The sequence below is a fragment of the Cupressus sempervirens genome, chromosome 9 (assembly GCF_028749045.1).
Source record: "Cupressus sempervirens isolate cs-2001-9-10 chromosome 9, ASM2874904v1, whole genome shotgun sequence".
In the NCBI taxonomy this organism is placed as follows: domain Eukaryota; kingdom Viridiplantae; phylum Streptophyta; class Pinopsida; order Cupressales; family Cupressaceae; genus Cupressus; species Cupressus sempervirens.
The window spans coordinates 565,499,763-565,518,698 of record NC_143126.1 but is presented as its reverse complement, the minus strand read 5'-3'; the positions used below and the strand labels follow the sequence as shown (position 1 = coordinate 565,518,698).

At 37.1% G+C, this 18,936-nt stretch overlaps 1 protein-coding gene across 1 annotated transcript in view; it reads right to left on the bottom strand.

Annotated features, from left to right (window-relative positions):
* Positions 1-296: 296 nt before the first annotated feature.
* LOC149539912 (E3 ubiquitin-protein ligase At3g02290-like) overlaps positions 297-18,936 on the bottom strand; it is a 55,262-nt gene continuing 36,622 nt past the window's right edge. The window contains exons 3-5 of the mRNA XM_089801129.1: positions 9,002-9,425; positions 2,818-2,927; positions 297-1,059 (exon numbers count right to left, since the gene is read on the bottom strand). Of these exons, the coding sequence (XP_089657255.1) occupies positions 1,033-1,059; positions 2,818-2,927; positions 9,002-9,425 (561 nt within the window). The 3' untranslated portion in view covers positions 297-1,032. The remainder of the gene's footprint in view (positions 1,060-2,817; positions 2,928-9,001; positions 9,426-18,936) is intronic.

Genomic DNA, 18,936 nt, shown 5'->3' with positions numbered 1-18,936 from the left:
CACTAGCCTTCTAAACAAATCGGAATGTCCTTATTTTTTGGAGATAACCCTCCTCTGTCAGCTTAGTACACTAGAAGCACCGTAAGTTGAAAAATGAAAACTGTGGACTTTGTGAGATAAAAGCAAGAAAAAACACTGCCGTATATTTCAATCAAAACAATTTTATTGGATACCCAATAAAGCTTTTTTTTTAAAGATTTATAGGAAAAATGAAATATTAAACATAAGACAACTGGATACTGCCCCATTTTAGCTATTAATTTTGCAAGAGATAAAACACGAAAAAACCACACTAATTTCAATCAAAACAACTTTAAATATAGCTTTCTTGTAAAGGTTGGAAGGAACAATGAAGAAGCATTAAATATATGAGAACTGGATGCTGCCCCAATTTAGCAATCATATTTACATTATGTACGAAGACCACCATTTTTGTCAGATATATGGACAAATTAGTATCCCATATGGAGCAAGTCCCGCAGCATATAGGCAAGCTTAACCATCAGAATAATGCAGGTATGTATAGCTTCCAAGAAGCTTTCCAATTTATCATCTGTTACAAATCATTAGAATTCTGCATATTATATATAAGCCATCGATCAACCATCTAAATAATGTAAATGATTCAGGGACTTTTGTTGCAAATTATCTCCTGAAGCATTACCACCAACTACATATGATGAATATGCCAATCAAAATTACTCAAGGCATACCCAAAAAGCTTTCTTAAAGAAATTGCAAGGAACAATTAGGAAACATTAATTTATATAAGACAACTGAATGCTCCCCAATTTAGCCATCGTATTTACATAAAGACCCCTCACCATCAGATAGATGGAAATATTAGTATCCCATACAGAATCAGACCCGCAGCAAACTGACAGGCTAACCATCAGAACAATATAGTTATATATTGCTTCCAAGAAATCCTTCAACCAAGGAAGCCTCACAATTATCATCTGCTAAAAATCATTAGGTTTATGCATTTTTTTGAATGAGCAATTGATCTGTCATCTAAATAATGTAAATGATTCAAGGACTTTCGCTGAAAACCATTTCCTGAGAAATTATCGCCATATATAAAATATCAGTAGCAATCAAAAAAGAATCAGCTATAGTCATTCTAAGAAGGAAAATTCTAGTTTGAAAGATTATAGAGCAACTGAATCTAGAAAGCAATGATTTAACTAAAGAATAATTCAGTACTGTGATATTGCTATCAGGATTTAACTGTGTAGTTTTTGAGTCAAACTCATTGACCCATGTTTCATGAGTAGTGATTCAACACGAATCCATTTCTCATGAGAATAAATAGAACACTTAGCACTCATTGGATCTAGGTGATGCTCATAGAGGTGAAGCACCAGGACTTCCTGGGAGGTCACCCATCCCAGTACTACTCCAGCTTAATTTAAAAACAGAGGCAGTTCATGCCAATGCAATAGATAATCTCATCTTTCCTACCAAACGTATTTGCCAACTTCAGGGCAGTATAAATTAGTCGATCTGCTTTGGTTTCATATTGAAATATATGACAAACTGAACAACAAATTCAATAGTTGTTTTTAATAAATTTTTAAAAGCATGTTACTCTCACAAAAGGTAATTTACTTGTTCTAGTAGAGCGGATTCAGTAAATCTCCAATATGGCTCCAGCCAGCCAATGCATAATAATTCATAGACATACAAGTTTTCCACAGAATATTGAGTCACGTCATCTGGTAAATGTGGTATCATTCAAAAAAATTATATATTGAATAGACTTGAATCGTACCACATAGATTCACCCTTTGCAGGTGGAATGATATGCAGAATCAATAGTAAATTCTAAGTAGAGTAATTTCAAAGCTTATTAGAGGATTTTGACATGGATTCAAGGTACAGTTCATCTAGGGATTATGTAATCACAAGAAGTTGGCATCATTCATATGGAGCATCAGAAAAGGAATGTGGATCAGAGGAAATCTCCTTTTGAACATAGCAATCATTTATTTTTAGATCTGTCACTTGAGTATGCAAGAAGCGGGCCTTTCCTATAGCCACCACCAACACAAAATACATGAGAACAATGATTGCAGCAAGTGAAACTACAATCATCTGTGAGTTTTTGGTGGAACTTCTATTCCCAAGGATCCTATGAGCCATTCCAGATATTGTACTCAGAGGTCTTTGCAATCACTCAGAATCCTACAGAGAACCAAGTATACAGCAAAGTAGACACAGTTCAGTCCGAAAATCAGGTATCAGGCTTCATTAGCAAATCTTCACAAAGCCATTAGTACTAGTAGAGAAAAAAGTAATTCAATTGTGGGGACTTGATCAAGCTTTCTGGATCTATCATTAGCAATTATAAGGACTGAATCTTTCCACTAAGGAAGGGAGTACTGAACAAATTAGATACCATCTTTCTCCAAACTCCCTGTGTAGGGTCATGTTACTACTAGATTTGAAACTTAGTAACACAGTCATCTCTGTTATCCCTATAACACAGTCATCTCTGTTATCCCTAGCCAAGTTTTCAACTTAACAAATATAAAATTTTGGGACTTATACAAGGCCATCAAAATGCATACATCCACTGTTAAAAGGTTAAACCACTGCCCCCTCTAATTTATGGAAAATGAGGGAATTTATTATTTAACCAAAGGTATAATAAGGCAAATGCATATATGAAAAGAAAAATGGAAATTTTATCATGCAGCAATTGTATTGTAGTCAGAATAGTAATTTCAAGACCAAATATTTCTTTTAAGTCAACAATACAACAGCTAAAAATACACACAAAAAGCCTTAACAGAGTGGTATGATTGGGGATACCTTTCCACAGACTGGGCAGTTATCGCTTCTCTCCATCCACTCATATATACAGCCAAGATGAAAATGATGAGCACACTGTGTAGAAATTTTAGGGTTTTCGGCGGTATATTCTGCAAAACAGTAAGTGATTAGCTATAACAAAGGTTCTCATGCTTTATTTAAAGAGCGATGCTTCATTTTTTTAAATGGAGCTCCAGTATTCAATATATAAACAGATAGTGACTAGCAAAACAGTTTCTTAATTTTGGGGGCCAATGCAGAAAAAGAAAGTTGTCTAGACTTTAAAAATTAAGAGTCTTCTATTAAAAACAAGTTTTTTTTTCGTACTAAAATCGAAAAATGAAAACAAGTATAGATGCCCAAAAGTTGTTTGAGCCCAACATTCAGAGTGAAACATATTTTAATGTGTGTGATTGAGCAGCTGTCATGGCTCGACAACTTGTGGGCTAAAACTCCAGCCATCTTTGTACAGCCAAGGAAGCTTGACCTGATTAAGATTTATCATATTACACAATTTAAACAAAATAGAATAAGCATCCTCTGCACATAATCTAAAGAGCTTTCTTCATTTTTGAAAGTGATCAAATCAAAATATTGATAACAATCAAATTAAACAACATACAAAAGAATCTGTCAGCAGCTTATCTTTGGAACATAAAATTACTCAAACAGAAGACCACTGCAAAAAAGAAGTCACCCTGATATCTAAATATGCAATTCCTTACCTGAAAAATAACTTTAATGGCAACCAATATAAAAAACCTAATATATATTGCACCAATATTTTTAGTTAGTCCTTTGCATATTTTTCCAAACAATGACCAAGAACATTCATACAGATCAGAAAGCCAGTTTCCATTTCCTCACAGGACCCCAGGAGGACACCCTATAAAATTTTGTGTGGGGCACATCTCAATTCCTATCTTTGTACTTGGTCCTACTAGTAATAATTATACCATAGCCAGCTGCAGGCGAAGCATGCCCATCACTAGATTCTCTCATTGAATCCAGTGCATTTCCTTGGTTCATTCCCGATAATCATTTCAAACAGAAAAACAACCGTGTCTTTGTTGCTGGTTGTCTAATAACTTTTATTATTTGGTGGTTTTTGATAATTTTTTATCCTTAAAAAAATTCTGGTAGGGTTTATAATTGTGTCCCTTAAAAGTTTATTTATGGGTTCTAATAATTATTTCCCATTAAAAAAACCTGTTGGGTTTTAATATATTTTTCCTTTAAAAAATCTTGGAGGGTTTTATAATTTTTGTCTACAAAAATTATTGTGGGTTTTGTGTGATTTTTTGCCTTCCAGATCATTTTGTGTCTTGGGATTTGATCGATTTTCTCCTTGGAAATCATGTTTTGGTTTTTCAATTTTATCCTCAAAAAATTGTTTCTAGGTCTTGCATGATTTTGTCCTCAAAAATCATGGGTTCGATTTTGTCCTCAAAAAGCATGGATTCTTGTCTAGAGGGTCTTCTAATTTTTTCCACACAAAATTATGTCAGATGTTCCTGCTTAAGGAATGCTTATTAAAGATTAGTTTCAAGGTTTGCAAAAATTGTGGTTTCTTGCAGTTTGTTTTGGGTCTCACTTGGAGTTGCTAGGGCAAACTTCTCCAAACATTTTTTTGCAATTTTTGAAAAAATTGTGTCTAGAGGGTTCGCAAATGTTTCCACAAAACCATTGTCAATTTTTTATCAGTTTCATCAGCTAATCTCAGCGGGATGGCTTTAATACCCAACATCAAGTTGGATGGATCCTTATGTTGGACTAATCACCAATGATCCCCTTTGGGATTCTTGACATGGCTTAACTGCCTCCTATATTCTTTAAGTCTAGTGGTTGCATCGGGCATTGACAAGTTGATCTTTTGGTGCAATGGCAACCTTAGCTTGAAACACGTGGTATAAGAGCTTGGTCACATGTTCAAATCTCCTCAGATGACACTGCGGGGGGATCGGACAAACCACCAACATTCCCTTTTGAGATTTGTTAGATGAATTAACCACCTCTTGCGTTTTATAAGTCTAGTGGTTGTATTGGGCATTGACATGTCGATCTTTTGGTACAACGGAAACCCTGGCTTGTAACACCTTAATCATTAACATTTTGTAGATCTAGGAAGGGTATCAACAGCAAAAGAGAATTCTAATGAGAATGGGGAAGCCTTCTTTGTATTTGTGACCAAAAGACTAAAATTGTTAAAAACTAAATGAACGAAAAATTGGAGTGAATATCGCATTAGCAATGAACTTTTAAATAGAATTTAAAATACTAATAATAGTGTGAACAAAGTTGTCTAAATAAGAAAAATAACAAGAAAGCATAAATGACCATTAACCAAGGTTCGAGAAGAATGAACTAAATATAGCGAGAACATTAGATGCCAAATTAATCTAATACCCTCCCTTAATGGCCATTCTATCAACTACCCTAAAGAAGACAATACATGCCTTGCAGTCACAAATACTTCAAAACATTCTACTGTTGTTGAGACCGTCAATAGATCTAAAAAATGTCAATGACCAAGAGTAGCCTAGAAGACAAATAGAGGTGGTCCCCCTTCTTCAAAATGGTTTGCAATAATAAAGTAGAGCCTAACACAAACTCTTCCACTAACTCTCCTAGAATCTGCAAAACCACTGATCAAAAACTATCACAAAAACATGCAACCTAATGTCAGATAACTCAGTTGCCCTTCCCTGTAGACAGACACACTAAGAAGAGTTGCCAAACCCTCCAAACTATTACGGATGAGCAGCAAGCCCCAAAATGGACAGCCAAAAACTATGATTGAAGAGTACAAAGCATCTTTTTTTTGGTAAAAACAACAAAAAACATTACAATAGCATCTCACACAAACTTCATCTATTACTGAAACCAAAAATGACTTTTGAGGCGAAAATTCCACTTAAAACAAACATGATTTTTTGAGGTGAAAAATCAATCAAAACCAAACAAAAATAGAGACAACTCAAAGAATACACTGTTTTTCCTCGGTAAAACCCAACATAATTTTTTTAAAGAAAAAGTAATAAAAACCCTCCCCATAATATGAGCTGATCAAAATGCATAGGAGGCAACCTCCTTATCTGAATACAGAGCAGTTAGGGCCTTCAGTTGAAATTTGTCCTGTGAAAACCATGCGGCTGCCAACGATTTCCTCCAATCTTTCTTTGATGTGACTAAGCTTGTGGAAATAGTTGCACTGAACACTCTTCTTCTTTGAAGTTGTCGACGGTTTACCTGATCCCTTCTGCTCAAAGAAGTGAGAGCTACCTATGTTTTTGAATGAGGCTCACCCTAGAAAGGTCACTTGTTGAGAAGAGGAATGATTGTGACTTCCAAACTGTTGCTTCCATCAATCCTTCTGCAGCTTGTTGTAGAGATCGGAGAATATTTGAGCAACACAAGTAGAAGTGATATTGAGTGTGTCTATGAAGTGCTCGTAGGATTGGTGCAGACTTTTAAGCGCAATCTCTACCATATCTTTTTCCTCCATCTTGCAGCCAATAGCCTCTAACTAGTCACAAAGATCCTTGATTTTTAGCAAATGTGCCAGGAGAGATGTTTGCTCATCCATCGCGATAGAAAACAATTATTCTGTTGGAAGAAAGTGTGGCTCTTATCAGATATATCATTAAGATCCTTCAAGATATCCCAAATTTCTTTAGCTATTCTACTAGAAGGCACCTGAGGGAGCTGATCATCTGTAACTAAAAGCTTGAGTAGCATGGTAGCTTCCTGATTAAGTTCATCCTATTTATCTTGATATATTTAAATTGTGAGAATCGTGCGGCTGCCAACCATTTCCTGCGATCTTTCTTCATGTGACTAAACCTGTGGAAATAATTTCACTAAACACTCTTCTTCTTCGAAGATGTCGAGGGTTCACCTGATCCCTTTTGCTGAGCGAATTGAGAGCTACCTAAGTTCTTGTTTGAGGTGTGAAAACTATGCGGAACTGTGCGGCTGCCAACAATTTCTTGCAATCTTTCTTCATGTGACTCTGCTTGTGGAAATAATTGCACTAAACACTCTTCTTTGAAGATGTCAAAGGTTCACCTGATCCCTTATGCTGAGAGAACCAAGAGCTGCCTATGTTCTTGTTTGAGGTTTTCCCTAGAAAGGTCACTCATTGAGAAGAGGAATGATTGTGACTTCCAAACTGTTGCTTCCATCTATCCTTCTGCAGCTTGTTGCAGAGATCAAAGAATATTCAAGCAACACTAGTAAAAGTGATATTGAGTGTCTCTATGAAGCAACCTATAGTTTGTGTGGGAGATGACCACCCAAGACTGGAGTGTGCAAAAGCCCTTCTGAGGCAAGGTTCAGTTCTTTCTACAAAGAACTCATGTTATTGGTTCTACTATGTTAACTTTTTCCAACATAGAGGCATTCCAATCATCTCCAAAACAACACAATGTTGAAGCTCGTCTGAGGATGTGCATATAGAGTAGTCCTATCAAATCAACATCTGTGAAACACATTTGTCATGCATATCGAAGGCAACCTTAAATTTATCAAGATTATTCTTGAACCAGATGGATTAGTGGCATAGATATAATGCTCAAGGTTGAAGTCTCAATTTGGATCAACTATAATGTGACATTAGGATCCAAAAGTAGATGTCAGGAACTGAATTTTGAACAAGGTTTTTTCCATAAACATAAGATCATAAAATGTTCTATTGTGCAATAATTCTGTAGATAGAATGGAGGACACTAAAGAGGCTCCATTTGGAGGTCCCAAATAACAAGTTACGTGTCTACATTGAAAGATACGAATGATTGCTCCACAAAGGGAGACTTGCCTCTTTCTACTGCAAATTGGGTCTATATGACGACCAGGTGTGGAAAATGTTGAAGTTCTCCTTTCCCATGTAGAAGCACCTAGTAGGGAGTAATAGAAACTTGTGTCATGACTCTGAGCACAATTACCAAGAAATGAGAGTCCGTAAAGGTTTAATATCCATACTTTGTGCCTGCTTAGGTTGAAGACAGAATGATAGTGGGGGCATGAAATGATGATATTAGCAATGGCAAATAGCAAATAAGTCTACAAGCAATCAAACCCTATGTCAAAATGGTGTCAGCCGAAGACTAGCCAGTATTTCATGAGAATAGTTCATCCATACTGCATTGTTCATTCAAGCAGTTATTTTCCATCCATACCACTTGATCCGCAAATTCAAGATATTTTAACAGCAAACTCCTTCAAGAGCAGTTCATGGTGATTGAATTGATCTCCTTTGACAGTAATTATCCATTCTACCTTGATATTTTCTTCTTCAACAGAAAAGCCTCTTCATGGACTTTCTCACTTGCATGGCATAACCTTCTTGGGGCATGGCCAATCTAATACCACATATTGGAAAAATGAATGTATGAATTTGGGAAAGTTACTTATATTTCTTATTGAGTGGGAAAGTTACAAGGTGGTTGTGCCTTAATTGTTCCTTTCAGGTATAACAAATTTATTGTTATTATATCATTGAGATTAGTGATAAATGTCTTCGTAAGTGTACTCTGAGTTCTCACATTATATCAAATATTCATTCCTTTGTTTGCAAAAAAGTTAAAAACCTGATTAATGTAACTCACAAGAGTATCTGTTAGAAGCAAGCATCCCAATGATCTTCACCGGTTCAATACATTCATGTGGTGCAATCCTTCAGACCACTTAACAGGATATAAGTCATTACTAAGTCGGCTTGAGAAGAGCAATTACCATTTCTTTACCCTTCAGATCCATAAAGGAACCACAGTCATGGCTCGGTAACAAATATCAACACTGCTGACACAGTCTTTTAAGTTTTTGTTTGAAACCTTAATAAGTGTCTATGTTGAACAACGTGAAACAATGTCCCTGAACAGGGTCCTAGAAATATTTGTGTGCATCTTCTATACAATTTACTGTGACTGCTATCTAAACTTCAAAAATCTTAAGAATCATCATTAAAAGTAGATGTCTTACAAACTGCAGCAATAATTGGAAAAAGAATTTACAATTACAAAACTGTTTCATAGTTTGCTAGGTCAAAGACACCCCACACACACACACACAGAGTCTATGATTCCTACAGAAGTTCCATGTGTTCTTCAAAACCTTAAAATATAATGCTTCTATAACAATAAAATATTAGAATGAAAAAGTGAAAAAAACAAATAACAAGCAATACCATCAAGACAAGTGGGACAGATGTCTTCCTCTTCTATGAGAGCAATAGCGGATTCAACAGTCAGTGTTGTCTTTGAAGATTGGCACTTTTCTGGCTTTTCAGTACAAAATCCTTGGCTCTGCTCTTCACTTTCAACTCCAATCTTCTTCTGCAGTGTAGTTATAGTTTCACAACTGCCATTATCTCTTCTGAGAGGCTCAGACTCTTCGTGCAAATACATACTCGTCTTTTCACGCCTTGATACCAACCCATCACGCTGTAAGTGAAGATATCTAGGATCTACATCATATGGTAAGGGTCTTGGAGGTGGGCGATATGTATCAGGTGGAGAGGTATCAGGAGAAGAAATACCTAATAATCCAGCTGATGCAGAAGATGCTGAAGCAGCACCTCGCCGATCAACCCTACCAAAGGCCGTAGAATACTGTATTATGTAAGAAAAAACAGGAATGGATATATTAGCCCATGCTTTTACTGAGTTCTAAATTATCTATGACACAGGTAATGCATTTAATTATTTTAATCACAATTACAACGACATATATATCATATTCTAGCAATGTCAAAATTTCAAAGGAATATAAAGCTTTGACAGAGTATTTGGCTACCATTCTGACAGCCAAATTTCAAACATAAGTTTGCATGCATCACAATCCTGATAAACCTAACAAAAAGCAGGCACTTTCCTTGTATATGCTTACAGTTTACCCATCATACAGACATACATAGGTACTTAAATGTCTAAACATTGTATAAATATGTATTTATGTATAGACAAATGTACATATCTATCTAATGACCCCTAATAGTCCAAGATTTCATGTAGATACTCTATTGAATATCTATGTGTGTGTGTCTGTATAGCTCTAAATCTTCATCTCAAAACCCATTTATTTTGAAGAAAACAACATGAGATGTTCTCAAAGCTCCACAATTTGTATGGAATAGCAGAAGAAAGATAGTACAGCCAATTCGCAGTATATTGTAATAGTAACAGTTCCAATGCTCTACCCATAAGCTTGCAAATCCAGTTGCAGTACACGTTGAAACCAACTTTGGCATGCATCTCCAAAATTAATGCTAAAACCGCCAGCACAGACATGGATATGAGAACCGGGGACATGGTTACAGGCATAATGTTTGGGTACGCGTGGGTATGTGCACAGAAATTTTGAAGAAATATACAGAATTGTAAGACTCCATGCAATTGATAGCATGATGCTTCATCCTTGATCAAGGCCAAATGCCAAAATGGTAGTCATAAAGAGAAATATTAAATGGTACCAGACAAATGATAGTTAAATATTTAATATTTATCTTTATCGATTGGCATTGATTGTGGTCTCCACTACCAGACCCCCCCTCATTGCAATCAAATTTCTTATATAACAAGAGACTCCACCAACTTGTAGGCCCTAATGGGTGACAGGGGCAGCAATGGTTAGTATGAAAATTAGGGACTGGAGAACCTAAAGCCAAATCAATGCTATCTTAAATGGATCTAAATGGGAGGCAATCTTTAAGGGTAATCAAAAACATATAAATATGCATCAATGCTAATCCAAATGCTTGAAGAAGGCAAATTCCCTGTGCTGTCCTCTAGGGGTCGCTGGAAAGCACAGAGTGATAATTACAAGTTGATTTTCAGTAGTTTTAGTGTTTCCTTTCCTAGTGAAGAAGAGCAGAAGCGAGTCTGAAAACTTTCTCCTAATTGTATGAACTAGCTTAAACTAACTTTTAGTTTTATTCCCATCAGCATATGCTTTAGATATTACAAGGAATGTCCCACAAAATTAATAATTCAAACAATATAAATTTTCAGATGTTACAGACTGCAGAATCACAGGTGAATAGAGCATGCAATGTCTGGTCTAAAAGTGATAATCCAAACAATCTGCATATATCAAGTGTTTCAGTTTGCAATAAACAGGCAAAATAGAATAATTCACAACTTCACACACAGGAAACAAATGGTGATATAACAGGAGTTACAGTAGTTTACAAAGGTAACCTTATTACAAGAGCAGAATGAGAACATCGAGAGTGAAGTTAGCAAAATGATACTTGTATTGGGCGAAAATAATGCTTCAGGGGCATTTTATGGTTCTTGGATGCAAAAAGAAGTTAGGAAATGTATTTTTTGATACATTTTGGCTTTGGGTGCGCTTGGGTACATACCTGGGTGTACCCAAACTCCTGCTTAGCTATCCCAAGGCATACTCCTGGGTGAACCCTATGTATGGGATGCCTCAAGGTCATACCCAGTAACTAAGAAGTCTAAAAGGCATAATCCTAGGAGACACTTAGCACAAATAACTATAGAACTTTTCAGATTCGAAGGAGAGAAGTGAGCCAACAATTTTATGTGTTTCCCTTTGCGGGATTTACAGTTCTAGTTACGATATCAGTTATATTTAGCTGGACAAATTATCATGTCTGTAGCTGATAGTTTCGAGTCAACTGCATCTAGTTCTCTTTACAAATGCCATTCAGCATATATAGGGGAAATAATTAATAAATTTTCTTCTAAATATCACATCAAGCAGTTTATTACAAGATCATAACCCTTATTGTAAAAGATCAAATGTGGAATTTTCCAACAAGCTGGTAAGTATATAAATACATATAAGAACTCTACATTAGGATATTAACTTAATAATTGGCAAACACATAACTGGGAGCTTCCTATCCCACACAGCAATCTCTTTTACACCCACAAATTACATTAATTGTAAGGGACTGACGGTTAGGAATCAGGATTCATTAGGCAATTCAACCTTCTGAAACTTAAAAAAAGATAAGTGGCAGTTCAAGGAAAAAAAATTATACAACTAAGAGTAGACCAGAACTGGGATAAACAAATATAAAGATGGCTGCATCCTTAAAATGCAAAAGTGAGCAAATCATGTCAACTGTATTTAAGACAAATAATGTTTTATAGCAGAGAACACTCACAAAGAAATATCTTAAAGATGTAACCTCTACAAATTTCAACCTAACTTTACACAAGAATTCTGGATGAGAACACATGAAGCATGAGAAATTCAATTCTACAAATTTCAAACTAACTTTACGCGAGAATTCTGAATTAGAACACATGAACTGCAGAAAATTCAATAGTGTTGGATCAGAATAGACATGAAACATAGGCCATGCATGCCACTGCCAAACAATGAACATTATATATCTATCCAGATGCAGAGATTTTCACAATATTGAGATCAATGCAATTTCATTAGAGCTTGAAAAGAATTTGTCAAACATAATTTAGCCTTGTTTTCCTAATTATTCGTGCTCAGAAAACAATACATCTTGTTATCGTTGCCATAGTAAAAATATTATCATATGGAAGGCTTATTAGAAGCATTTTAATAGAATTTTCAATTTTTGTAGTTGATAAATAAAGCCCTCAACCTTCACCACTGCAATGGAAGAAATTTGTCCTAATTCCCACTAAAGGTTTATGTAAGTCAATGGAACTCATAAGGTAGCATCAGTTTCCTTATCATCATATAACATGAATACATTGTCATTACCCATGTTTATTATTATAAGTTCTAACTGCCTTCGATTTCCTGAGCCATGCTGCTGTTTCTGTTCACATGCATCCCCTGCTCCTCATGGGTTTTACTTTCTTTGATCCATTTCCTTGGCAATCCATATAGACGACATAATTCACCATAAGTTGATGCAAGGACATTTGAATCCACAAGCAATACCCAACCCCTGAGATCATTAGTAGATTTTGTTTCCAGCTTTTCTTCAGTTTTGGTATAGTCACAACTTTGTGACTTCATGTAAACATGCATCCTTGGGAGTGCTGTAAGAAACATACAGCTTTCCTTGTTTAATCTACTTGTACAATGCTTCAAGGTACCTATGGGTTGCTTCAGTCTCCTTTTAAACTGCTATACTCAGTCTCATGTGTTTATAAGCTGTTCTGCCACAGGACCTATATATTTCTGCAACAGGGACCATGTGGTAGATGGTTCTAGAGGAGGAATGTATGTGTTGTTTTAAGTGTTTATGCCCAGGTGACATGCTGAACAGGAATTATTAGGGGTGGTACAAATCTTAATATAATGTGTTGATAAGGTAATTGTCATTGCTTTATACAATACAATCAATATAAGGACGTACTTTAAAAGCTACCAGCTGTCTTCTTTTGACCAAAAAGTTGCTTGTTGCCTTATCCCAATCTTGGTGGCTCCATGAGACTTTCATTGTTTTAGCAGTATGGTGACTTTTTCTATTCGCAGAGTTTTTACATGTGGCAGTTGATTCTGAAGCTCATGTTTTTATTTCTTTATGTTTGGACTGCTAACATTTACTCTGTTCTTGACAATAGCATTCTACTAATTGCCGATTTCTTTTGCATTCCCTTGGGGTAGGTCTTTTCCTGGCCCTTTTCTTTGCTGCTCAGACTGTTCATGCATTCCTTGCCCATGCAGTAATCTCCTATCTTGCATTAGTCAAGTTTTCTCTTCGACAGAAAGGCAATATTTCCTTTACTATTTATCTTGCACCATCTGGCCGTTACCATTATCTCTTGCTGCATCTTAACTGCTCAACTATTCCTTGGCCTGCATGGTTTCCTTTCCCTCGTGGCTATGATCCATTCCCTGAACTCAGTAATGATTTTCACTACAGACTTCTATTGTTTGCTGGTGGCTATTTTCTTGATTGCTAGCATGTAAATATGAGTTGGCGACAGGACCTGTAACAGCTTCTTCACTAAGGTAGTTACTGTTATATATGACATATATTTTATATTTAGGGACTCTCAACAAGAATTCTTTGAAGGCATGGTTTGGTAGGGAGAAAAGAGAAGAATATCTCTGTTCATGAGAGTATACAAGGCTCATGGAGAGAGAGAGAGAGAGAGAGAGAGAGAGAGAGAGAGAGAGAGGGCACCTCGGTAGAAAGAGAAGTAAAGTTAAAGTGATGACCCCTGAACATGAAAAGGGGATGTTAATAAGAGTGAGACTGCATGAAGCCTCATGGTGAGAGAGGATACAGGTTATAGAAATTCTTTTAGTTCACTATGGCCTCGTGTATTTGTAATGCTTATTGTTTGCTGCTACAGGCAACCAATAAAAGTTATTGTAGCATTTTAAATTTACATCCATTGTACATGGGTGTGTGATTAGTTCTGTAGCCTGCTAGACAGGGTAACTTTTTCGCAGACTCCCTAGTCTAGACTGCATCATAAGTAAATCTAGATTTAATAGAAAAAAACTAGATTAAAAGAAGACACTAGAAGATGGAAAAATGACTAAAAATAGAACATTAAAAACCAATAAAAGAAAAAAAGGGTGGCAATCCCAAATCAATTAAACACTGGTTGAAATGCACTAGCCATGTTAAAAGACAATTCCACGAGAAATGTACCAGCAGACAGCCAAAAGTAATCAAAATGTCCTGACCATGCCAAGAGAGTATTCCACAAGAAAAAGAAGCAAGCTGAAAGACGGCCTGGAAATGAGTGCTTCCTGATCCATGTCAAGGTATGAGAAGGATGAACCCACTTTCATCACCACCCAACAGCATCAAAGAACCAATGCAGGATCTAAAAATAGTAAAATACCAACGTAACACCAGCACTGAGGGGCATTGGACGAGATTCTGGAACTGGAAAAAAGGGCCTCGATTTGTGGATGGCAGATACTTGCACATAGCAAAATTGCCACACAAACCAGAACCATTGAACATTCAACATAGTAACATAGTACAAACCCAATAGTAACATTCAAAAATCTAAACTTAAATAGAAATCCAAATTATCAGCAAATAGGATTTATAGTAGTTCTATCAAATATCAATTATATCATAAGGATAATTACAATGAGTAGCATCATGCATGATATGAATCACAATCAATATCAAAAGGAGTACAAAATCATGTCAAAATGACAAAATGTAGTGACGGCAAGCCTCTAATCATTCCCCAAGCAAAGGTCCTCATCACTAGAACTACTGGACTACTCACACTCAAGTGCCGCAAAAGGAACAACCACCAGCCCTACATCTGTTCCTACTGCAATCTCAACCTCATTAATCTAAGATGGATCCTCTAGCTCTACATCCCATCGTGTTGTTGGGATCTTTTAGTACACGTGTGTCTTGCAATCTACAATACACAGGACACTGTGTACAAACACTAGCTTCTCCGCTCTTTAAGTGGTAAGCCTATTCATCTTAACAAAGTGGATGACGCACCCAAGTATAGCAGTACCCCTAACATCCCCAAGCACCCAAGCAATGCGGCGACACTTGGGCTGTGTGGGGGTACTTGGGTACTAAGAACTCCCAAGGACACCCCTGCACCAGGTACTCTTGAGTTTTGTGCCCGATGCACGTCCCCGGGTTTCACTAGAAAATACCAATTAGAGTGTGTCCTAGGCTAATAAGAGGAACAAGTTGGGCAATCTTAGAAGGATGTAGAGCACTTCTCCTTGAACCTCTCGTAACTAAAATTCTACAATCATATCTTCAAACTAAATCGGAAACAGGAATTTCCAGTGTAATGTCCCCTCTTTGAAAATGAACCCAGACTAAATATGTCCAAATCAAATTTGATGATTCCTATCTGGGAATTAGAAGTATGCTTTATTGAATTCAGTTCTGAAACTGAGATATTCAGAAATACTATTTTTTTGTTAAGACTGAGTGTGAAGGATTAATATTATTTTTTTATTAAGACGGAGTGTGAAGGATTAAAAGAATTTGAAAATGGAGGCAGCTATGAGTGGCCTCTGCAAGCCAAGGAAGAATAACATGCTAAACAGCTGCTGATATCAAGCACTGAATAAGGCAAAACCGAATCAGCAAATAAGACAAAAGAAGAGTCATGTTGTCCGTAAAACTATACTATAGTCGTCGATGGTATTAATTAGTGTCTGAAAGGTTGCGTGACGGTTGAGTCACCCCTTTAGGGGATATACGTACATCATCTGAATGGAATTATGAAGCATCATTGTACTCGTGATTGTATATTTGCTTATATGAGTAAAGTAGCTTGTTTTGTGTTACATTCTAATTTCTTAATGCGATAACTATCTGTTTACCCTGTATAATAAACATTTGGCATCATTGCCTTTTGAACCTGGTACAAAAGATGTGTTATGAAGATTTATGCCAAATTTGCTCAATAAAGATCAAAATAAAATCAAATAAAAGGATGATGTACGCAATAACACGGGAAGCATTAATTCTCACACAATAAGCAGAACGAAAGTAGAAATTGCAACTCGCTGATGGGCATCAAAGTGGTGACAGAGCACAGAGAGACAAAGTGCATTCACCTAGCAAACCGAGAAGTGTTGAAGACTTGCTTGAGGAGACGCGACAAAGATTGAATTTAGTGGAAGAGACAAGGGAGGAGTTCCTAAACTTGTATACGCCAAGGGTAGAGAATCCGGATGGAAGAGAAGGAATCCGCACGATTCAAGGTGTCAAAGGAACACAAGCGTGGGGTGAACTCTTTGTTCCCAATACATTAGATGAACGGATACAAGTTGAGAATCAAACAACTTCGCCTCTTCACACTACGAAGTAACACGGTTATCCAAAATAACGCAATTGTCCAGAGTAACATGTTAGAAATAATAGTCCACCAAGATAACTGGGGGGGGTGAATCAATTATCCAATAATTAAAACATTTATCAACCTTAAACAATCTTATCCATTCAACCAAAGTAAACAACAACCATAACAAAATGCACATAGACAATTACACTAGATATGTTAACTAGGGAAACCCTTGATCAGAGGGAAAACACCGATGGGAATGATACCCACAAGATGATGTGATGAAGGTACGCTCTAATACCACTGACGAAGGGCCACACTACCCTTACCAACTCACAACCAAGAATGCAACGATAAGGAAACAAAGAGATGACAAAATACTTCCCAAGCAATTTTATTATACTTGAAAATCCACTAGCAATTACAATAACATGTCTGCAAGATCTCTCAAGATCCAATCCAAACCCAAGCTAGTCCAGATCCACACTCTGGTAGAAACCTCTGAGATCTCAACTTGTGCTCGCAAGCCACCAAGCAACCTCCTTGTTTCTAAACCGCAGCCACTAGCTCTTCTCCAACCTTAATCCAAGATCCAAGTGTAAACTGCCTCACATTCGGCGCTTTGTCTACACACTCACAAGTCCACCACAATCCTGCTGTAAACTGCCTCACATTCGGCGCTCTGTCCACAGACTCAGGAAAACTCACTCTTCACTTCCTCCTTCTCTCTCACAACTTCCAAGCTTTCCAAGCTTCACCTTCCACAACTTTCACCTTTCCAAGCTTTCCTTCTAAAGCTTCTACTTCCCAAGCTACTCCTTCTTAAGCTTCTCCTTGAGCTTCTACTTCTCAAGCTACTCCTTGAGCTTCTCCTCCTCGAGCTTGATTAGAAATGCTCATATGCCTTGCTTAAATAGGCACTTACCACCCCATGCATGACTTATCCACAAGCTTCTAGAATTCCTCCACAACCTTCTACAATATCCACAACTTTCTACAATGTTCATAACTTTCTAGAATTCTACCACACACCTTGATAAATGAAATGACAACCATTTATTGTTTTATTTTTTCTATTATGCCACCTATGCACCTCAAAAATAGAATTCCTCTTTTTCTTTCTTTTCTCCTTTTTCCCCTTTTTTATTTTTTTATTATTTCTCCTCTAATTTTCGTCACTTTCTCTCTCCTCCAGATGTTTTTTTTTTTCAATTTTTTTTTTTTTTTCAATAATTTTCCCATGCAAGATGCTCCTGCATCAAACTCCTCCGGTAGATAGAAAAGTGTGTCCCACACTTTGACGCCAAAAAGAAAGGTCTACAACCATCTTCATCTTCACCAAAGGTTTCCACCTCAACGGGGACAAGAAAACCAACATGCAAATCTTCCACATCTGCATTACTCTATCAAACACCAGAATCTCAACCATCCAATCAACATGCTCATTCCCAAGAACAAACTGAACATAATGCTTCATTACCAAACTCCCATTCACAACAGCAACTAGTGAATTCACACTCATAGCAACAAACCCCACATCAACAGCTTCATGTAGATCTCCATCAACACATGCCAAACTCTCAACACCAGCAATCTCATTGCTCACAAGAAGATGCTCTGCAATACATAACTCACCTCCAACAACCGGATCATCCATGACCAAGTGCTCTGCAACATACAACTCACCACCAGCATCAACTAGATCGTCCACAACCGAGTGCTCCACAATCTCCATGTCAGTCTCAACCATTTGATCATGAACACCAACCTCTGTGCCAACATCAACAACGTTAAGAATATCTTCAGCAACAACCTCTAGTTGCTCTGCAGGTTCTGCATCAGGCTCCACAAACTGATCAGCAAAACCATCCTCTTCCACCTCAACCTTGCGATGCCATCTTCTCTCACGAACCTCCTTAACTTGATCAGCCAATCTATCATCCAACCGAGAAATCATCTTAGAAAAATTCCTCTCCACTATATCATGGATTTTCGCAATCATCTTAGGGTCCAATCCTCTTGGAGCCATCTTCCAAGATCTTCGTGAACCCTCTGCAACAAATCCTTCCCACGCTCCTTGTGACAACCTTGAATTGTTTGCAAGTCAAATCGCAACCTGCCACCTTGCATGAACAATCAAGAACCACATCACAAGTCTAGGACAACGAATTTGCAATCCACCAGCTCTCTATGATCATGCCTCAACAAGTTCAATCTTCCATCTTCACATCCATCAATCTTTATGTCCTCCCAAGGTCCTGGTGCAAACTGCTTTAGCTTCGGCGATCTGTTTACACGCTCAGGAACTCCCACTCTAATAAACTTCACCCAACCAAGGTCCTAGTACAAACTGCCTCACACTTTGGCGATCTGCTTGTACACTCAGGATCTCCTGCTCTGATAC